Here is a 23,850-nt window from a genome sequence, read left to right on the forward strand (position 1 = left end):
AATGATCCTTTTACTATTTCTATACTTTTGCCTTTTCTAGAATGTCATATAGTTGGAATCACACAATATGTAGCTTATTTTCACTTAGCAATATACATTTACTGTTACTCTATGTCTTTTTATGGCTTGATAGCTCATTTCTTTTTATCACAGAATAATAGTCCATTGTATGAATAAACAGTGTGCTTATCCATTTACTATTGAAGGACATCTTAGTTGTTTCTGGTTCTTGGAGGTTATGAATAAAGCTGCCATAAACATTTGTATGCAAGTGTTTGTGTGTATATAAGTTTTTAACTCAATTGTGAAAACACCTATGAGTGTGACTGCTGGATCAAATGGTAAGATTATGGTTAACTTTCTAAGACATTCCCAACCATCTTTCAAACTGGCTGTACAATTTTGCATTTGTGTCAGCAACGAATGAGCTTTCCTGTTGCTCTACATCTTCATCAGCTTTTGGTATTGTCAATTTTTTAGGTTGTAACCATTCTAATAGGTTGGTAATGTTATCTTGTTGTTTTAATTTGCAATTCCCTAATGACATATAATGTTGATTATCTTTTCATATGCTTATTTGGCATCTATATATCTTCTTTGGTGAGGTATCTGTTCAGAATTTTGACCATTTTCTTTTTGGGGTGTTTGTTTTCTTATTGTTGGGTTATAAGTGTTCTTTGTATATTTCGAATATAAGTCCTTTATAAGATATGTTTTGCAAAAATTTTTTCAAACCTGTGTCTTGTCTTTTCATTCACTTAAGAGCATCTTTCTCTGAGCAGATATTTTTAATTTTATAAAGTCCAACTTACTTATTTTCTTTCATGAATTATACTTTTGATGTTCTAAAAGTCATCACCAAAACCAAGGTCATCTAGATTTTCTCCTGTGTTATCTTCTAGAAAGTTTATAGTTTTGCATTTTACATTTAAGTCTATGATCCATTGGAATTAATTTTTGTGAAACATGTAAAATCTCTGTGTAACTTCTTTGTATATGGATATGTAATTGTTCCAGCACCATTTGTTGTAACGATGATTCTGTCTTCATTGAAATGCTTGAGCTCCTTCGTCAAGGATCATTTATGTATGTTTGTGTGGGTCTATTTCTGGGTTCTATATTCTGTTCCACTGACTGATGTGTCTATTTTTTAATCAATACCACTTACGGTAACTTTATAGTAAGTCTTGAAGTTGATTTGCATCAGTTCTCTGACTCTGTTCTTCTTCAGTATTGTGTTGTCTATTCTTGGTCTTTGACTTTTCCATATAAACTTTAGAATCACTTTGTTGATATCCACAAAATAACTTTCTGGTGTTTTGATTGGGACTGCATTAAATCTATAGGTCAAATTGGGAAGAACTGACATCTTAATAATATCAAGTCTTCCTATCCATGAACATGGATCTATTATTTAGATCTTTAAAAAATTTCTTTCATCAGAGTTTTGTCATTTTCTTCATGTATTCTGTACATATTTACTTATATTTATGCCTAAGATTTATATCTATTTCACTGTCTTAATGTAAATGGTGTTGTGTATTTAATATCAAATTTCAATTGTTCACTGATGATATGTAGGAAATTGCCTTGTATTCTGCAACCTTGCTATAATTGCTTATTAGTTCCAGTAGGGTTTTTTTTTTGTTATTGTTGTTGTTATTGTTGATTCTTTGGGTTTTTCTATGTAGACAATCATATTAACCGTGAACAAAGACAGTTTTATTTACTCCTTTCAACTTTGTATATATTTTAGTTACTTTTCTTGTCTCTTTGCATTAGATAGGACTTCCAGTACCATGTTGAATAAGAGTAGAGAGGGGGCTTTGTTCCTGATCATAGGGAGAAAGCATCTAGCTTTTCAATATGAAATGAGATATTAGTTGTAGGTTTTTGGTAGGTGTTTCTTTTTTTTTTGGTAGATGTTTCTTATCACGTTCACAAAGTTCCCCTGTATTCCTGGTTTGCTAAGAGTTTTTTTTTTTTTTTAATCATGAATAGATATTGGATTTTGTCAATTCTTTTTTCTGCATCAATGATATAATCATGTGGTTTTTCTTCTTTAACCTGTTGATGTGATAGATTACAATAATTTTCAAATGTTTAACCAGCCTTGCATACCTGGAATAAATCCCACGTGATCACGGTGTATAATTCTTTTTATATAGCGTTGGATTAGATTTGCCAATATTTCATTCTGAATTTTTGCATCTATGTCCATGAGAGATTTCGGTCTTGAGTTTTCCTTTCTTTAGTGTCTCTATCTGGTATTACAGTAATACTGGTCTCATTGAATGAGTTAGTAAGTTCTCCCTCTGCTTCCATTTTCTGGAAGAGACTGTAAGGAATTTGTATCATTTCCTCCTTAAATGTTTGGTAGAATTCAATAAAAAAACCAATGGGTCATGGTGTTTATTAATTATTGATTGGAAGTTTATTAATTGGAAGTTTATTAATTGGAAGTTTATTAATTATTGATTTAACTTCTTTAAAAGATATAGAGCTATTCAGATTATATTTTTCTCTTATATGAGTATTGTTAATTTGTCTTTCAAGGAACTGGTCCATTTAATCCAAGTTATCAAATTTGTGGTAAAGAGTTAGTCATAATATTCCTTTATTTATCCTTTTAATGTCCATGGGATCAATAGTGATGATCCCTGTTCCATTTCTGGTATTAATAAATTGTGTCTTTTCTCTTTTTTCTCAGTTAGCTTTTCTAGAAGTTTGTCAATTTTACCATTTTTTTTCCAAAGAAGAAGGTTTTGTCTTCATTAATTTAAAAAATTTTCCTGTTTTCAATTTCATTGATTTCTGCTATAATTTATATTATTTATTTTCTTTGCTTTGCTTTAAGCTTATATCACTCTTTTTTCACTAGTTTGCTAACAAGAAAGCTTAGATTATCGATGTTAGATCACTCTTTAGAAATATGTGTATTGAATGCACAATCAGCCAAAGAATGGCACATTTATATCATTTGACTAATTTGGATGAACTCAGTAGAATAATTGTTTTCTATAAGATTATACAGCATCTGATTCTAAAATTAATTTCAGACATCTATTTTTACCTTAAGATAGTCCACCTACTACACGGATGACCCTGAGATTTCAAATGGTTTGAGTCATATTTCTACCATATTCTGAAATCTGAATTTCTCTATTGCTTTAGTTTAAATGTGTTAGTGGTACTTTTGTGATGTTGTATACGATGTGGAACTTACTGTCTTTCTTTTCTTCTTCTTCTTTTTTTTTAATTTTTCTATTTTTGCTTCATGACCTATAGTCCACCAGCATAGTAGAATCCTATAACAACTGTTTGGTTCATAGTCACTGAATATTCTTACCTTTATACAATTGAAGTAAATGTGGAAGTCATTTGAGATTGAAATTAAGATTGCTAATCTACAGGTTAGTATATGAAGCTAAGTAACCTAATAGTTTATCAAATACTATAATTACAATTATATATTTCAAAGTAATATAAATTATTTTCAACTAGTGGCATGTGCATGTGTGTGCATAACTTTTAACTTAGTACATAACATAAATGTAGGTAAACCATTTAACACAAACATTTTTTCCATTTGTTGTCAGTGATATGCATCTTTTGACTAAGATTTTTTCTAGATGATGATTTAACAATTAATAGAAATGTGCTAATTAAAAAAGTTAATGAAAATTTATTAGTGACATATTTTTCCCCTTAGGCAAAACTTTTTAGGAATTAATTATTCATTCTATTTGAGCAGTGAGAGATATATTTACTTAAGGAAAGACTCTTATGTTATAATTTCCTTGTAATTCTGTTCTAAGATCAGATTCAGTTGATCACTTTACCAGTATTGATCTAATGGGCAAGTTAAAAGAACAGAATGAGTCAAAATCTCACCTGTTTTTTTCCTTTTTTTGTGTGTGTGCCCAGTCTGTTGATTATGAAGTTAGCATGATAAGGGTAAGCTGGAAACTAGGACATAATGAAGAGGCTGATGCAAGAAGCCACAGAAGTCATCCTCTGAATCATAAGAGCATCATCTTGAGAAGGTTTAAGGGGAGTATTAATGTTGTCCCTGAGAATAAGCGGTAGCTGCTCTCTTGAATTCACATTGTTGTTTTCTGGAAGATTTTATGAGCATATATGACCAAAGTACCCTTCTTTGGGGAAACTGCTTCTAATAAGAGGCAAGGTAGTAGATGTATAAAAAGCATGTTAAATCCGTTTGCTCACAGGGTCACTAGAAGATCAAAACTGATTATCCCATTAGGAAGTCTAAGCTCATCCAGGAAATGCCTAACACTTTCCTGACTAACTGATTTTGTCAAATACATGACTACATTCTGTTCAATTTACATTTACCACCGACAGATTTTGTCACTGGTCATTGTAAATAACATTATTTAACTAGTGCACAGTGTCTGGAAGGGTGGGTAGGTAGTCAATTGTCAAAAATAAAAATAAAACTGTGTTAGAAATTAATTATAAACACATAAGAATTTTCAGTAGTTGATGCAAAATAAAGTTTTGCTCTTTTGGTAGTACTATTACAGTCAATGCAGAGTCACCTTGGATGGATGCTTGGTTCTCTGGAGTTTCTTTATTACCTGGCCTCCCACAATCTCTCTTTTCTAGTACCCTTTCTAAATTTCCCTGATCCCTGGAGTCTTGGAGCCATCTGGAAGATTGTCCTCCCTGCTGGATTTGTCTTAGGATGGCAATAGTGGATCTCTTTGGACAATAATCACCACAATCTTCTATAATAGTAGATTCTGTAGAATGGAGCATCTACAAGATAAGCTTGTATTTGAAAGTGTTTAATGCCTTTCATAGGATACCATCAATACAATTTTGTACTAAAAGACTCCACTTTCATCAGGGGCAAGGAGAGAAAAAATAAAAGAGGTGAGAGACAAAAATCTCTCTTCTGTTGCAATTTTTAAAAAAGCCCTTAGAAAGAAGGTTGTCATTGTAATCTGTAGCAATTTTTTTATATTTGTATATACGGCATTTGTCAAGGTATGGGTTTTGTGGAACAATGGAAACATCCTATAATCCTTTTCTGACCCAACAATGTATGAGAGTAGCATTGATATATATATACACTACCAAATGTGAAATGGATGGCTAGTGGGAAGCTGCTGCATAGCACAGGGAGATCAGCTCGATGTTTTGTGATGACCTAGAGGGGTGGGATAGGGAGGATGAGAGGGGGGCTCAAAAGGGAGGGGTTATGGGGATATATGTATACTTATAGCTGATTCACTTTGTTGTACAACAGAAGCTAACACAACATTGTAAAGCAATTATACTCCAACAAAGATATAAAAAAAAAAATGTTCCTAGGAACTAGATATCATGTAGGAGTAAAAAAAGAGAATGACTAAAGCAAGTGGGAGTGGAAGAGACCAAGCATTTTTAAAACTGTGTTACATGAATAGCATATTTTAGAAGTAAAATACCTTGTAATGGTAATTCCTATAGATAAACCTTACAATAGCAAGATTTTTTTTTGATGTTTTAGTTACTAAACACTCTCTATGCACAGCACTTTTCTATGATAGAATATGCTAGCCCTTCCCCTCCCATTTTTTTCAGAGTAATATTGATATATATACTATCAAATACATGAGTGTAAGAAGGATGAAATGCACCTTTAGGTTTGTTAACAAGCCTTGGGGTTAACTGCTTTTTTGACTGTGAAAATGAACATATACTGGAGAAATGTAGAAAAATGGAATGGAGGAAGGGGGTGAGAGGCAGGTGGGAAAGACTTTACAATTAATAAAAAAATAAATTTTAGCATCTCTTTTTAAACTTGGAAAACCTTGCTCATAAATCAGCAGAATAGTGCACAAGAGGCATATTATTATGATATATTAAAGTAAGAGGTAAAAATGGATAAAGTAATGAAGCCTCTCTTAGCTAAATGGTTAATTAATTTAACTGCTGAAGAGGTAGTTTGCTAATGAGTAGCTGAGATTTGAGAGGTAATTGCATAAATCCCAATCTTATTGGTATGTACAGCTGATAGCCTCATTAAGAAATGGTCCCACAGGGTCAAAGAGGTGAATATGTGAGATTGAAACAGATAACTCCATTAGTTCACTATGCTTTTCACACATCGTGCATGTCAAAACAGTGTGAATAAAAGGATCCATTGCTTGATTAATGCTTATGGGAAGGAGAGGAGAGTTAGGATAGCTTACATTAGAAAACCTAGGACTCTTTAGGAAGAAACTTCAGAACTATAACGGCAATTATACTAAAGAACGATTCAATAATAAACAGCTTGCTGGTTAAGTGGTTAAAAACGCCAAGAGACATTCAGTAAGTTGTAACAATTAAATCTTAGAAGAGTCCCTCTTGTACTGTTAGACTAGTAAGCATCTCACTTACTCAACATTACAACTAGGTTGATCTTACTACTTAGGATAATAGCTAGTGAAAAAAAAAACCCCATTGCACAGATCATAATGTAGGTAAGTAAACTCAGAGTTGGCTCTAAGTTGGTAGGTATGACTTACGTAGGTTAGGAAAGGGCTTTCCCTAATTCTGGTGTAGAAGAGACAAGCTAATTGTTAATTGAACCCCATCATTCCCCCTGCTTCCCCACCTCCTCCCCGAGTACACAGCCTACCCACTCTTCCCAGCCTCCTTTGTAGTTAAGTGGGGTCATGTGATGGATATCTAACTGATGAAATGTAGGTGAAAGTGATGTATGCCATGTCCAGGAGTGGCCCATTCAAGCCTCTCATGTTTTTTGCCATTCTCTCTCTTCCTCCTTCTGGCTAGATGTGGACTCCCAGGAAAGAAGAGTCCAGAATTTATATTGGTCTCTGAATTGCTGCATGGAACAGGACTTGCCATTGTTATGCACTGAGCTTTCTAGGAGCGAGGAATAAAGTGTACTGTCTTAGGCCATTGAGATTTTTTTCATATAGTTCATATATTTACCCTAATATAATGAGAATCTCGACTTTCTTTAGTGATTATCTTTTATTCATGTACCTATTGAAGCAGTATATATTGTGTGATCTCTATATGTCACAGGTGTTCCTAGCAAGTAGGAATACAAACTAGAAGGTGGCAAACAGGTGGAAAACTAACATTAGAGTTTAGGCATTTCTGCAGTGTCCATGGGCCCAGGATTTTGTTGTGAGGCAGTTTTCTTTTTTTTTTTTTTTCTTTTTTTGTTGCAAAAAGCTTTATTATTTCCATTTGGTCCAAGGCTTGGGAGAGGGCTCCAGGGTGTTTAAAAAACTGCCTAGTGGCTGCAGACAGGGGCTTCAGGCAGAAGCCCTGTCACCAGAGGGCTCCTCAAAGGCCGCTGGGCTCTGGAGGCACCTACTCATGTTTGATGGTGAGCCTTTCAAAGAGATACTCGCCCAGCCCAGCCTGGGGACCAGCCAGCCTGCAGAGGTGGGTCAGCTGGTCACCCATCTTCTTGATGAGTTTCACCTCCTCATCTAGGAAGTGGCTCTTCAGGAAGTCACAGAGGCGGGGGTCTGAGAGGGTAGGACCCAGGGCATGCAGATCCAAAAGGGCCTGGTTCAAGTTCTTCTCCATGAGAATGGTGGCTTCCATAGTGTTCTGGGTTTTACCCCATCATCTTGAGATGGCTTCTGCACGTCCTGGAAGAGGGCACGGCCGCTGCACTGGTTTTGCATTTTCAAGAGATGCTCGGTGCCCTCGTACCTCTCCTGGGCCAATTCTCGGAAAAGGTGGCCTATGCCCTCCAGAGCCACAATGTTGAGGTTGAAACAGAAGCCTAGAGAGAGGTAGGTGTAGGAGGCCCAAAGATGCACGTTGACCAGGAGGTTGATGGCGGCCTCCACTTTGGTGGAGTAATTCTGACGAATCTGGGAGCTTATGGTTGATTGGTAATAAGAAGTTAAGCTCAAAAAATGGTGTTGGCTGGTCCAGGTGACTGAGGATAGCTGAGTGGCTGATTCTGAAGGTTGTGACTGGAAAAAAGGTTGGAGGGTGGTTGGAGGCTGGAGTAAGGGGCGTCCCTGTGTCTGTTCTGTCCACACACTGTTGAAGCAAGAGAGATCCACGAGACCACTGAGTACATTGCTGAGGCAGTTTTCTTGAGTCAAATTCTTTGTCTCCTTGTATTCAAAGAGAATTGAGCACTTCTTTCCTATCTAGATTTATTATTTGTACTATTGATATAGGTCAAAATTTAAGTTCTGACTCTAGTTAGAGAATATTGTTTTGCAATAGTTATTTGCTTTCAGCTTATATATATTAACTAAAGATTTTGCTTTTTGTAAAATTCACATTATAAAGAACTCTTCTTCTTTGTCTAAGAGGCTGTCTTTCTTGACACAATATTATTAACCAGACATAAATAAAGCTTTTTATCACTAACCCAGATTCACAGTGTTATAAATATTTGTAGGTTCTATCCTTATTTACTTTCACTTAGCTTCATTTCTTCTCTTGTTATAACTTCTTTGTGCAAAGACTACCACACAACAATGGAGACTTATAATATTCCCAGTGAGATAGTGCCAGGGTAAAAATTACAGGTGATCTCAGTCACAAAAACCTCTTCCTTTTTATGCAAGCAAAATCTGTGATAGATAATAGGAAATAGAGGGTGCATTTGTGGTCAGAAGTTTAGCTATTTCCCATCCTTGACATGAATTTTGCATTCAGCTGATGGAACATTCAGATCCAGACTTCTGATATTAGGTTGATGATGAATGTGTGTGGTATTTTACTTCAGAAACAGGTGATAATTTATGAAATGAAAAACTTATGATAAAAAAGCTGCAAAACAGTTTAAGGACTAATTCTTCTTGTCATCAAGCAAATGACCTGCTGTCCTGACCATGGTAAATGAAGTCTCCAATAGAATAAATCTGTTGCATTTGATCCCTTTAGTCCAGTGATCCAGAAATTTGGGAGGGAGTTAGGGAGCTATTTGAAAATCTGATAAAGGATAAACATCTTCACCCCAGAAAAATACAGAAACACACCATACTTTATGTATAATTCAGGGGATTCTTGATCTGCCAAGGTCAATGACTCCAATATAATTAAGAATTCCTACTTTTGTGCAAATAGGCTTGGAGAATCCTCCTTTCAAATAAGCACAAGACCTTCCTAAGACCCAGTGGGTCATTATTTGAAATCTCTAGTGGAGTATGAAAAGTAGAACATTCTGCAGCATGAACCACTGATTCAGTGCTTTTCAAACCTTCATATGCAAAAAATTCATCTAGAGATGATTACCAACAAGGGCAGATTCCTGGGCTGCAATTCCAGAGATTTTCATTAAGTTGTTCTGAAGTGGGAATCAGGAATCTGCATTTTAAGTACTTAATCTTAGTGATTCTGATGTACATTGCATGTGGGCTACAATCTGAGAAACCCTTTTAAGCCTTCACTTGGAAGTCCTTCAAACCCCTGGCCACCAAGACAACCACCTCTCTGCATACACGCTTGGAGCTCCTGTGTGTCCCGCTTTCCACAAAGAGCTTGCTTGGGCTCAGCATCTTTCTCATTTTTCACTCTCCCACAGTGAACGAGATTCAGTATCCCAGTGAGCAGCGTGTTTCTGCAAAGCTAACATGTTTGGCCGACCTAATGTAGCCTGCCGTTGTCATTAACTGCAGAGGAAATCATTCTTAACCACCCTGATAAGTTTCTTAATATAGTAACGATTAATAGTTGTTTGAAAGCAATAGAGGGCACCAATTAATGGGCGGTTTGATAAAACCTCTGGAAGGAAATGGAAAGATGAATCTAGTCTTACTCTACATTACTGTTTCTTTCCTCCGTACATGTTTCTTTGGGGAAAAAAACCGAGAAAAGGAAAAAAAAATCAGTATTTAAAATTGGATTGTGGCGAGAAAATGTCCATAGCTAAAATAATAGTTTTCATTTACCTTCAGATACAAATTAGGATTTCTATCTTCCAACAAAAGTTTATTTCTAAGAATTAGATCTAAATTGATATTATGTGTCCAAGAGAGTGTGCACATGACCTAAGGCCTGTCTTTGAATAATAATTCATTAATATATTCATAATTATTACATTATTAAAATGATAATTTTGATATTATCGAATATAATTTAATAGAAAATAATAATACAGTATTATATAGTATTACGGTATTAAACATTAATATAATTATAAATGTATTGATATTATTTACATATTAATAATGATGAATATATTATTAACTTTCTTCCCACATGTTTCATTTATTATCTATAAATGAAGAGGCACCTCAAAATAAAAACTAAGCATATAAAGTAGATACTTCACAAGTGTCTAGAGTAGAAGCTACAGGGTTCTCTTACTTGGCATACAGCGTCACAATTCCAGGTTCTTCCTTAGGAACTAACTTACCCAAAGAATTTTCATCTAATAAATCCTTTATCAAACACCTAATGCTCCCTTTATTGTTTAAATGTGCAGGCTGTCAGACTCAGCTGTGGACTGAGCAGAAACTTGGTTTGTAAATATAATTATGTTTCATATGTCCAAAATAATTAAACCTTATTAATAATCTAGGGGAAAAGAAAAAAGTTCTGCCTTTTGAAAAAAATAATTTTTGCTAAGCATAAATGATGTAAAACCTCCAGAAGGTGAAAAGATCTTTAGTAGAAATATTCAAACACATTTAAGAGGCAGAGTTTGGTAAATCAATCTGGAAAAAAGCTTATGAAGATGGTCATTTAAGGAGCATACAATCTCAAAAGTGCATTGTCCGTGGCTGTTTTCACATTCCAACAGCAAAGCAGAGTTGAGCAGTCCCAACAGGGGCTAAATGAACCTCAAAGCCTAAATAGTCACTATCAAGCCTTTTACAAAAAATATTTGCTGACCCCTCTTCTAAAATTGTATTTTCAATTTTGGGAAGTATTATAAGTAAAACAAAAACTAGGAGTTAAGTTGCTTTAAGCCTATCCTTTTTAAAAGTTTAGTTTAGTCATAACAATAACACACACATAACAATAACACACATCCACCTAGAATTTTATTCCTGAAAATTTTCAAGTAACATATCCCTACCTACATTTTTTTCCCTAAGTATATACATTGGTTAATACTTGCACTGATGTTTTGGTGGAGTGTTAATTTCTTCCAGGGAGACTGAATAGGGAGTCACAGGGCCTTTAAATCTGCATTTCATTCGCATGAAAAGACCTTGATCACTGGATACCTAAGAGCCTTATTCCATCTCATGGGCAGCAGCTATTTAAATCTGATGTGTCTGCCTTTGAAACAAATTTGATCTTTAGGTGTTTCAACATTCAATGACTCAAATAATGCAGTCCCAGTAAGTAAACAGCACCAAAGGGAGATTTGTTTTAGTGGAGAAGGGGGAAGGATTCTAATCAAGCAGTGGTATTTGCAAAGGATTAGTGGGAGAAATGAACAAATCTCATGCAAGAGACAGCAAACAGCCTGCTTGGCAGGATCAACACCCTGCTCCAGGGCTTCTTGTTAGTGGGGACACATTATTTTGTTCCTTCCATTTTGGGAGGAGTGCGACTTCCATTTCCCACCCCAGCAGAGAACATATTGAGAGAACATTCCTGGACCTCCCCTCCTTAGTGGTTCTCCCCACTGGAGGTGGAGTGATTGATCTGATGACTGAGATTAGGGAAAGGGGCTCTGTTTAATCTAACTGCCCCTTCTTGCCTCTCATTGGTTCTGTTTCCAAGCTACCTGTCTATAGGCTGAATGTGTTCTTCTCTCTACTCTAGCCCCCCATGTGTTAGCACAGGTCAGCTTCCTATGAAGGAGAGAGGGGCATGGACATCAAAAGTTAATATTGGCCTCTGCTTTACGTTACAGTCACCAATTTCTTGTGAGCAATAAAGCTTGCATTTTGATGCTTTTCTGAATCTGATATCTATTACTCAAATGATTTAGAATTCAAAGAGGAGGGTGATTAATTGGCCTCTCAAAACCTCAACAGTTCTTAGTAGAGCTATAGGTTATAGTGGGATGATGATGGCCCATCTTATACAGACTTGTAGAGATTTATCTGGGCCTGGACTGTTTGTCTGTGAGGCTGAGTCAAGGAAAGGACTGGCTCTGATTGTCTCAGAGTGGAAGAATCTGCCCCCATAATCCAACCTTCACAGTAAAACCAAGATTTCAAATGGCCTTCTGAGTCTGGAATGATGATCTACAACAAATAAGACATCACTGAACAAGAATTAATGCTCTGTATCAGGAACAAAAATTAAACCACCACCAAGAATAACAATAAAAAATACTAATTCAGATAGGATGGGGGAAACCTGACAAGAGAAAAGTTTATATGAACATGAAGATACAATCTCAGTATAAGACAAGAATATTATATGAATATTGCCAAGGGTGAATGAACCTTAGGCAGCCTTAATAATAGAGAATGTCTGGATTACTGGAAGTAATTATCGTACTGTACATTACGCTGGTCAGACCTTATTAGATTATTTTCCCTTTTTTTAATAAGAACCCCGCATACCTTGAGTGTTCTTAATAGAGATGATCAAGATGAGGGATTAGATAATACGTCATTGGGGAATAGTTGAAATAATTTACCCAGGACAAGAAAAGACTTAAAGAAAGATTTCTTTTCTAATATTTGAAGGGGAAAAGATTAAAATGTTCTCTTTTTTTCTAGACTCAAAGATATGAGAAGCATATTTCAAATCAGAGCATTTTATAAAGTTAAAACAGTCCACAAGTTAAACAGCTGATTTTTGAAGTAATAAGATCCTGACCCCTTGGTGGGTGTAAGCAGAGGCTGAACAAACCTTTTAAAGGAGATACTGCTGAAATAATTCCTTCTTAGAAGACTAATGAACAGGGTAATCACTCCAGAGCCAACACTGATTCTTTAATTGAAGACTCCTGTGTGCTAATCCTGACTGTACCACTCTACGTGGTGACCTTATCAGTCAGCTTCTCTAGGCTTCAGTTCTTGCCTTTCTAGAATGGTAAGCAATATTATCTGCCCGTGCCTTCCAAGATTATGAAAATGAAATCATAAAATTGATATTAAAGTGCTTTGAAAAGCACCTATATAGAGGCAGTCTGTTATTATAGCTAGAGTGGAGACTAAAATAGTAAATTATAAAGTGATAAATGCAAAGTGTAAGGTAGGATAGAATTGTTTAAACTTTAATGTGAAAACAAATGTCCTGTGGAATGGTTTTAAATGCAGATTCTGTGTCAGCAGTTCAAGAGTAGGACCTGAGGGTATGCATTTCTAGCAAGTGCCAAGGTGATGATGCTGGTCTGTGGACTAGGCTTTGCTTGGCAAAAAGATAGAAGATTAGGGTCATGTCCTTGAATGCACACCTAAGTAGCTCTTCGCCCACTCGATCTTTTAGGGATTCTATCCTGGCAAAGTTCTCAATGAAGCAAACAAAATTTATGACTCTGGAATAGGCTGTCAGTGAGGAAGTTGCCAACACACCGACCAACTGTATTTATTCATTTTCAGAATGACTCTATTATGACTACTGTATCTTAATTAGCTGTTTGCTATAACAACATATATGTGAACAACGGTTCATGACATTGCAGTGTCAAAGCTGTTTGCACAATGAATCAGATGACTCAGAAGAAAAGTGAGTTTTAAAATGCAACTCAAACATATAGGTGTAGTTATGGTAATTTGCATTCAGGCAGTAAAAACAGATTCTGGCTAGTTTAACTGAAAAGAGAATTTGTTAGATATATATGGGGAGAGGGTTCTAAGTGAGGCTGAAGATAGACTGGCAGCTGCAGGGTTTAAAAGCATGAAATACTCAGTAGTCATTGTTACTGAATAAACAGCAGCAATTTCTTCTGTCCTTCTGTCATTACAGTCAAGAGTCAAAATCACAGCTTGGGTCAAGTGCTTACTTCCTGGCACAGGGGAGCAGAGAGGGGAGGGTCTGGTGGAAGGAGCCTCTAGTGTCCAACCAAGAGGAGAAAGTGGAAAGGAAAGGGACCACTGATGCTGAGAAGCCGAACATCAAAACAAGCATAACTCTCTGAAGCATATATATATGTGTATATATATATACACACACACATACACAATGTATGTCAATCTTATATCCTGTAAAAAATATTTTAAAAATTCAATATTAAAAATTATTTTTCGTATTTGTTTATAATGTTCCTCTTTTATGAAATGCTTATTTTTTTCTATTTACCTATTAAAACTCAGTAGTTTTTCTATCAATTCCCAGTAGGTCTTTATATAATAAATCATTAAAGCTTTGAATGTAAAAAGAAAAGAAGTAATCATATGTAAATTCTCTATTTAAAGGTAGAGCTTGTTACTAATTGTTTTGTGTTTTTAGAGGGGAAGAAGGAGCCGAAGGGACTGTTGGAAACCATTGCCTTAAAAGTTACCACTGCAACCTAAATATAATGGGGGTTCATATTGCAAGATGTGTCATTCATCAAAATAGCAGTTTAACAGAAAAATATTATTAACAGACATTTAAATCTCTATTTGGTGTCTCAAGAAAACCAAAGCTGAGATGGAGTGGGGTTTGGGTAGTTATAATACATTCTAAATATTTAGCAAACATCTTAAAATTTCTCTCCACATCAAGCATTCTCAGTTTCCAACCAAGAATTCTCGCCGAAGTATAGATACAGCTATTGTGTGTTTTTCTCTAAGCTTTCACACTTTTTGTATTGCAAAAAAGAAAACTTTCCCTTTGACTATACACACAGTCCCACATCACTAGACTTGACCTCATGGGGTGTGCAGGCTTGTCTCCAGCTCAACTTTCTCTTGATCACTTTTCTGCATAAAAAAGGTTAATCTAGACCGGACCAATGGGTTAGAAAGCAGGAACTTAGAAGGAAAGGTTCTGTGTATTCATTTTCAAAAATATTGGCTGTTGCATTCGTGAGATTATTTTGAAAGCTGAGAAAGTCAGCAGCACATTCTATTGGGCAGATGTTGGTTTAAATTAGAGTTAAACTTCCGATGGCTTTGAATTACTGATTCTCCAGAATTTAGGCATATCCACTAAAGGCCAGATGAATTTGCCTATTTTTGAAGGAGAATACTGCTGAGAATGGGTCTCTATTTACAGATTTCTTTCATATTAGTAGTGTTATTAGTGAGGATGTATATCTTCTTTATTGGTTGGGTTAACTTCAATCTTTGGAAAAGTTTTAATTTTGAAAATTTTGGACAAAAAAGAAGACCCTATGAGCCATGCACCTACATTTCAGTGATGTTTCTGCATCCCTAGGGCACAGTGACCACAACATCGTTCTTTTCAGAGATGCCTTTTTTTCTCTTTGGCTGAGGAAGGAGGGTCATGGATGTTCCCAACCAATCCAAATTCTGTCAGCTTCAAACTTCACTGAATTGTTTAGGACAAAAGAGACACATATCTTTACAGCCTCCCTGAAGGAACTTTTAAACGCAGGCAAAATAAATTCTATTTAATGCTAATACATAGGTAACTATTTTTTTTAGTTAGAAGAAAACATTTTTAAAATAAATGAAATAAAAAATATATGTAGTTTACACATTATGCTCTAGTTTCCTTCCAGCTGAGTGAAAGGTGATTTGAATTAGAGTTGTCTGGAGTCAAAATTTACTTTTTTTTTTTTAGCAGTACACTCTTGAGGCAGAAGGTGCTGAAGTTCAATTAGCTTTACAATTTCTTTAGAGTTATTTCCAAGGAACAGGTGACCTAGAAAGTTGTCTGAGTTGCAGAAAAAAAAAAAGAAAGAAAAGAAAAGGAAAGAAATAACACAAAGGCTGGTAAACATAGGGATTGTGACTTAAAGAAAGTAATGGTAGTCGATATAAGAAATGTAGTCGATTTCAGATACCTGGCAAAGTCATTCTAAAGACTGAGGCTATTAGAGAGAGAATAAGCAAAATGTATTTGGAGCAAGTTCCTATTCAACTGAACTTTACTTCCTCTATTGGGGATATGTTTGGTTATCTGATGGGACTTTAAGCTAAACCCACATTGTTTAGGATATGGGTTTCCCCAAAGCCATGGTCTGTGTAGAAGGAGTGGGTTCTGTGCAGCAGATCTCTGCTACAGATCTACTGCCTCAGACTATCTCTGCTGCCACTCCACCCCCATCTGTAGCTGTGTACACTCCTGGGCAGCCCTAGGCTACTGAATGCCCAAGCTGGGTAGAAAAAGAAGACAAATTTCGATTTCAGGAGAAAATTTAGCTTCACGAGATTTACAGCACAATGGTTAAGAATCTGGGCTTTGGAGTTAGGTTTGAATCGAAACTCCACCACCTATTTGCTGTGTGGCAAAGGGGAAGACACAGTCTTCTCAGCTGTATGAATAAGCATGCAATAAATGATAGCTGTCAATATTATTGTTGTATATTGTTATTATCAGTCCCTTCTACCTTTCTCCTACACTTCTGTCTGCTCTTCTTCTGCTGAAATGTGATGACATCTCTCCTCATTCCCTACATCTGCAAACAAAAATCACCATGTACCCCATCTGACAGTGTTGAACTATGTGCTGTCTGTTGTTGGCTCAGAAACAATTCCACAGCTTTTTGGCAAGTTTCTATCCTAAAGGATTTGGCTGAACTCTACAGATTAAATTTTCTTCTGTGGATATATTGTAGATGTATTGAATTAGTGACTCACCATGCCCATTTTATGAAAGTGAAATTGAGATGAAATATTTTTCTGACAATGATAACTTTGTGGAGGTGGGCAGGGAGCAGATAACAGGAATGAGGGTATGACTTCAAAATATATACAAAGTGATTTCACAACTTGCAGGGATACAGATTATAGTAAAGGAACATAAGTGATAAGGTTTGACAGTTTCTTTTCTTCTACTATGAAGAACAGGGCTGTTCCTTCTATGGGCAAATGTCTGGTTGCAGAATCAAACATGACTGTGGAGCAGATCTGGTAACTGGTCAGGTATTGATTTTATTATTTTTAATGACTCACAAATCCACTGGGGATAGTTTAGGTTTGTAATATGAACAGTTTATCAGACTGCAGAAGACATGTCATTTTTTAGATTGACATTTTCCTCTATGGTTATTTCTCTCACACAGCCCTAATGCTGGTGTGGGTTTTGAAAAGCCATTTGGGAAATTTTATTTCGAATTGTTCACATTTTTTGTTGTAATATTTTGGAGCATTTTATTTGCTTAAGTCCAAAAGAAATGGCACTGAGCTGGCTTTTAGCAAAACCGTTGCTATTTGCTGTAGAAACTTGGGCATATTTTCAACCTCTTCCTGCCTTATATCGTTCATGATTAGAGAAGGGATATTTGTGTGTATTTGTGTGTGTGTGTGTGTGTGTGTGTGTGTGTATCAACATGGCTACTGCTTTTGAAGGAGAGTTAGAGATACTGTTCTGCTCATTTTTGGTTCCTTTTCATTCCTAGCATAGTTCCTGGTATATGTCAAAACATGATATATTCATTAGTAATAATAATAAAAATAACTGCCATTTATTAAACCTTTACTCTATGCAATGTCTTGAACATGGTAATATCAGATAAACCATTATTGAATGGTAGACTGAACGCACTGTGACTAAGTCATTTATTTGCAGTCCATCAGTTAATCCTTATAAAAAATGAAGCAAAATAACACTGTACTAGGTTGGCAGAATCATGATGCCCATTTTACAGATGAGAGAATTGAGGCTGAGAGCAGTAAGCCCACTGTCCCAGGATAACACAGCTAAAATATTTTGACATTGGAATTAGGACCCAGATTTGTCTAATTTAGGTGAAAACAGTACCATGAGATGGAGAGAAAGGATAAAAGAAAACAAACTTATATAAGAACTGGAAACCAGCAGCAGTAACAGTGCAGCAGGCATAGAGCACAATGCAGGACACTTTTTTCCCCCCAAACAGATCTCCCCTCTTAAAATTTTCCTAGGCTGGCATTACAATGACTGACATATGAGTCTATGTAATATCCATTTCACAGACCAAGGTAATGGTAGCTGCCAAAATGATTGTGGCAGAGCTTCACTTCTTCAAACAACTATTGCAAACTAGAGTAAGCAAATTTAATTACCTTCCAAGCTGACACAACCTCAGAAGTATTGCTGCTTTGTTATCTTCCTGCTCTGAGTGATGGACTATCCATGATACGCCAGGAGACACTTGGACATGACTCTACAAGAGGAATGAGGGAAATGAAACTGAGTGTAAGATACAGCAAACCCATGCAGATGTAATCCTGGCTAAGAAAGAATTTTGCAAGTGGGTTGCCCTGTGTGTGTTCACTCTGTGTGTGTGTGTGTGTGTGTGTGTGTGTGTGTGTGTGTGTGCTTGTGAGTTTCACACCAGGCAATAAATCTTAAATCTAATAGTCCAGATATCCAGTCTGGATATCTAATGCTGATGATGCCTAGGTACTTAGAGGAAGATTAATCTCAGAACTTTGTGATCACAAGAGGATTTGAGAGAATGCAAGTACTCCCATCTGGAAACAATGACAACATGATAACTTTTGCCAAACTACAGTGGTTATTAATAAAACATTTGTTTGCTAAGTATCAATTCATTTATCCTACTTCAAAGGGCCATGAAGTGGATAAATATTTAAAAAACATTTAGACAACTCTTTAAAGATGTTTTCAAGTATTTCATCATCTAGGACTTGGGCTCTGTTTTAAAGTTGGTAAACTCACAATATATGGCGAAGCATGGACACTTCAGTCTTCAATGTTTTGGAAAAGTTTCCTAAAACCTCTTCTGCATGTGTAGACCTTCTCTCATGAATGCAGATCACAATCCCTTTCTCCTCCTCTTTGTTTGCCTCCCTGATTTGCCTCCCCGATGGCAGAGTTCATTCACTGTCTTTTTGTTTGCAGGTATCCCAAGTGCCTAGAATAGTGCTTGGAATACAGTGGGCTCTAAAAAAATATTTGTAGAATGCATCAGTAAATCTTAATTTTTACTTTTATGTCTCAAATGCTTGTGTTACACTACAAACGTCATTCTTCATCTCCTATTCTCCCATTTCGTTATTTTTTTCCTAGATAGTTCAGTGTTCTCTCCTGAACATTTTCTCTTTTCTTGCACAGTATTATGTTTCAGCTACCTTGGTTTCAGCTTGTGCTACTTTGCAGTTTTATGTTCTTAGCTTGCAAAGAGCATCTAGGGCTTTGCCACCTGCACAGTGATGGATGTTGCTGCTTCTTATTAAGCTATACTCTGGTTTTCTTAATGTGTCATCTGAGTTTGTTTGTTGATGGCACCAGATCCTGGTTTCTCACTGTGGGGCTCCATTCTGACGTTCTCTTTGTATCAAGGATACCAGTTAAAGTGGTATTTCTGCATCTGTGAAATGCTATTGGAAAGTTGCTAGCAGTGTTCTGACTCTAGGGTTGAAGGCATCATTTGACCTCTAAAAAGGCAACGTTTATTTTGAAAAAATTCATCAAAACTTCCCTTAAGTTTCAAAAAAGAAAAAAAAAAGGAAAGAAACCTACCTATCTATGGTTTTTGAGTAAACTATGATTAAAATGAATGACGATGTTTGTCTGTGAAGGCAGAGCCATGATACTCTAGAGCAGTGATACCCCAATGCTTTCTCTCACACCTCAGATCAATTTCCAAGGTAAAATGAGAAAAAAAGATGAGAGTGGAAGGATAGTAGAAAATGATAAGGTTAACTAAGAAGAGTCATCAAAACGGAAAGTGGATCTCCAGTCTTTGCCAACTCATGCCTACTTGGATCAGACAATTGTGCCTATCTTATTACAGGGACTTACTGTACTTGCAGAGGACAGACCACAAAATCCCACTGAATTTCTAGCATCATATCTTTTAAAAAACAAGGCATAGTCTGAAGATCAAAACTGACTTATTGGGGAGAACAGAAAAATTTGGTATCTACTGTATATTTACATAATTAAGAGGCAGGTTTAATTGTCATGCTTTCCACCCCCTCCCTTTTTTGGAAGTATAAGAACCTTCACGACAACAGAACTTATTTCCAGAATTGCAGAAGAAAACATATTTCCCGTATTTGATTTAATCACCATACTTATGTAATTTGTGTATTCCGTGCAATATTTTAATGGATTATTTTTAACTTTTTTTTAAACATGATCTTCAAAATAAACTTTTAAAATGAAAAAAAAAAAAAAAAGGATTCAAGATGGCGACAAAGGAAGATCCTGAACTCACCTCCTTCCAGGGACACAGGGAGTGTACAGCTGTATATGGAAAATCTCCTCTGAATAAAACCTAAAAATTGGTAGAGGGACCCCTTCACATCAGGCAAATGAAGGGGAAACCACACCAAAGAGGGTAGGAGAGGCTGAGACACAATCTCGCCAGAAACCTCACCCCAGCCCTGAGACCCACAATCCTGAGGGAACTCAAAACCTGGAGCTTCTCCCTGAGGAGCGGATTCGTACCCCACATTGGGCACCCCAACTTTTAAGACCAGCACCTGAGAGCCAAGCCCCCAAAACATACGGCTGTAAAGACCAAAAAGACTTGTGCCTGCGACCCCTGGGCTGTGGTGAACTAGAAATGCCCCTTACGGGGCCCGCAGAGGACTCACCTGCCTCAGGGCCTCTACGGAAGCAGCTCTTTGCAAAGCACCCAGATTTTCCGTGAAAGTGGTCCATTTGCTAATTTTAAAGTACTGGTCTGAGGGGGAGGGGTCTGCTGGGACGCTGTCCAGGTTTGGAGGCTGCTGGGCACCATCTTCCTGCTCTCCCTCGGCCTTGCGAAAGCCGGAGGGTGCCGTCTTTTTCTCCCTTTTTGCCTTTTCTTCCTTTTCCCCCCTTCTTTTCTTTTTCCTTCTTTGGCAGGTGCCCTCGTCGCTCTCCCCCTCTGCCTCGCGGCAGCCAGCGAGCACCATCTTTGGCTCTCTGCCACCGGGAGCGCCAGCATCTCCCGCAGGGGAATTCAGCACTCCGGGGTTTGCGGCTGCCACCGAGGGGACGCCCCTGGCTCTCCTGGCCCGTGTTCCTGGATCCCACGGGAGGGTAACAATTGGAGAGAGAGCCCCTGGCGGGCCACTACTCCCGGGCACCGTGCAGACGGCGACTGCAACTCCCCCAGCTTTCGCGTCAAAGAAGCCCGCTTGCTGGGCCTTGAACTTAGCCCAAGGGGGCGGACTTCCGGTTCGGCGGGGGCGAGAGGCTTCCGGTCGCTCTGGGGGAAGCCAGGCTGCGGCCGCCATCTTTGGGCTCTCTCTCCGCTCGCGCGCCGGTCTCCCGGAAAAGAGTCTGTACGCTCAGCTGGAGCCTTGATTTTTAACAACTGCCGGCCAGGGAACACCTCACCTCTCCCTCCAGATCACCTGGCCGTCAGGGCTTATTACACTTGCGTCCCACAAGGCTGTGTATGTTTGCATTCTTTACCAGCTGCTGCCTGAGGGTGTGACTTCCAATCCACCTGAATCTAGGTGCTGACTGAGACCCTCTTCTACCAGACACTGACTGGGTCTGACACCCTCTCCGCTACTGGGAGCTATTAAAAATAAAATAGGCTGCTTGGAGAATCACAAAGATTTGGGAGACAAGCAAGAGCTGGAGCAAGGCTGAATCTGGTTTGCCAGGTAGGCTCTCATTTTCATAAAAAAAAAAAAAAAAAAAAAGAGTGAGAAAAGTGACCTGGTGTAATTAAAGCAGTAAAATAGTGTAAATCGGGTGACCCTTTAGCAGATTGTGTGTTTGCAGCAATAGATAAAATATTACTTATTTCTTCCAAAGATTGATTTTGACTGAATTCGCCGTGAAAACCATTCTTTGTACTTTGGAGATTTGTCTTTTTATGTAACGATCAGCTCACATTGTGATTATGTGGCTGTCTCCCCAGGAAGGATGTGTATGCCTGATGTTCTTTGTGTCTCCTACTGCAGAAAAAATTGTAAAAGAAACATACAGGCCTTGCATGGGCTTTCTGACCTGCAGTGCTGGTGTCCTGTCCACGGCCTTATATTAACCATCCTTTGGTCAACACACACTTTTAATGCACTGGTTTAGACCTGGTGGGTCAGTTCACACCTATTGCGGATGAGGCCTTCCCCTGAAGGAAATTTATATTTCCAACTGCCCATTACTGGGTTGAAAAGTGAGATGAAACTTACACTGGGAGATGGAAACTTTTATCCTCTTTCAAAGCCAAAAACATAGTTGTGGGAGCAGGATTTTGAAGTATAGAGATACTTTGCAGGGTCCCTTTTCGTAGCATTAAGTTGGGCCATCCTGGAGGGGCCGTAAGAGTAGCCATTTCTTTTAGTACAGGTGAGCTTCCCACTGTGTCAAATTTTATATCCCCATGACTGCCATAAAGAGACATCTGGCCGACCATTACCCAGAAAGCAAAAAGTCCTCCTATGTCTGGTGTTTGCTTTCTTTAAAGCATCTCTGCTAGCAGTGATAGTCAGGGTAAGAGCAAAAATTCAACCTTCAGGTTCTAGCACTGCAACCAAGATTGGAGTGTGTGCAGTACATGTGGTCTCATTTGCATTCTGTCTCTGTTTCTCTTTTTCTCTCTCGCAAATTTTCCCAGTTTTTCTTTCTCATTGTCCCCTTTTGCCTTTGCCTTCTGTTGTTTTCTCCCCCTTTTCCTTCCTGTCCCTTCCCTCCTGCCTGTATTACTTTCCCTCAATGTCAGTTTGGATCTTCTGAGAAGACAAAATTAGATGTGCAAGAATAATAGGAAAAACATCTGTGAAGAATAAAGTGGAAAAGGAGCAGAATTAGTAGGGAAACCTTCAGACTTAGCTGCAGCAGGGGAGAGGGAAAGAAGGAGGAGTGGGTGAGAGGAGCCTCAGACTGTAACAAGACTCTCGGAACATTTTGGTCAGGCTTATGGAGACCCCAGAGCAAAATCTTCCCATTAGAGAAGTTCCATATTGGGTAAGGTAGCCCAGCTCACATACCGCTGCCTTACTCATTGGCGGGGAACAGCCAGGAGAGCTTGGCCTCTGTGAGAACGTTGCAAGCAGATCCGAAGGTATAGCAGTTGGAGTCTGTCAGCCAACCACCTCCTTTGAGGCAGGTTCTCTTGAAAGGAGGTCTGAGCAGCATAATTTCATGATCACCACATTGTCTTTCTTCCCTCCTTTTTTCCTTTCCTTCTTCCTTCCTTCTGACCAAGAAGGCTTGAAAGTTCCCCTCATCTTGACTAAAATTTAGACATGTTTCTTCCTGACTCTTGGTCCCTGATCTTCATTTTCTTAGTGCCTTTACTTTAGAAAACCTGTAATTGTAGATGAGTTCTCTGCTTCTTTATTTTTTTAAGTTAATTTTTATTGGAGTATAGTTGCTTTACAATGTTGTGTTAGCTTCTACTGCAGAGCAAAATGAATCAGCCATACATATACATATATCCCCTCCCTTTTGGATTTCGCTCCCATTTAGGACACCACAGTGCATTAAGTAGAGTTCCTTGTGCTATACAGTATGTTCCCATCAGTTGTCTATTTTACGCAAAGTATCAATAGTGTATATGTGTCAATCCCAATCTCCCAATTCCTCCCACCCCACCCCTTTCCCCCTTGGTATCCATACATTTGTTCTCTGTGGCTATGTCTCTATTTCTGCTTTGCAAAGGAAGTCATCTATACCATTTTTCTAGATTCCATATATATATATATATATATATATATATATATATATATATATGCATTAATATACGATATTTGTTTTTCTCTTTCTGACTTCACTCTGTATGAAGTACAGATGTAATAAGAAAATGTGGTACATATATACAATGGAATATTATTCAGCCATAAAAAGGAATGAAATTGGGTCATTTATAGAGACATGGATGGACCTAGAGAGTGTCATACAGGGTGAAGTAAGTCTCTGCCCCTTTAAATGTAATTTTTTCTAAGGCCTTTTTCCAGTTTTATAACACAAGAATGT

General features: G+C 37.6%; 1 protein-coding gene and 1 pseudogene across 2 annotated transcripts in view; both read right to left on the reverse strand.

Annotated features, from left to right (window-relative positions):
• LOC309628069 (uncharacterized protein) overlaps positions 1-23,573 on the reverse strand; it is a 247,505-nt gene extending 223,932 nt beyond the window's left edge. Inside the window, exon 1 of the mRNA XM_082390783.1 lies at positions 18,024-23,573. Coding sequence (XP_082246909.1) covers positions 20,505-21,155 — 651 coding nt within the window. The 5' untranslated portion in view covers positions 21,156-23,573 and the 3' untranslated portion in view covers positions 18,024-20,504. The remainder of the gene's footprint in view (positions 1-18,023) is intronic.
• On the reverse strand, positions 1,904-16,426 carry LOC309627703 (ferritin light chain pseudogene; annotated as a pseudogene). The gene is made up of 2 exons: positions 16,367-16,426; positions 1,904-8,147 (listed from the first exon to the last, which is right to left on the reverse strand). The product of its transcript is annotated as a ferritin light chain pseudogene (transcript).
• Positions 23,574-23,850: the final 277 nt, after the last annotated feature.

This window comes from Balaenoptera borealis, assembly GCF_965194805.1.
Source record: "Balaenoptera borealis genome assembly, chromosome: 4".
NCBI classification, from domain to species: Eukaryota; Metazoa; Chordata; class Mammalia; order Artiodactyla; family Balaenopteridae; genus Balaenoptera; species Balaenoptera borealis.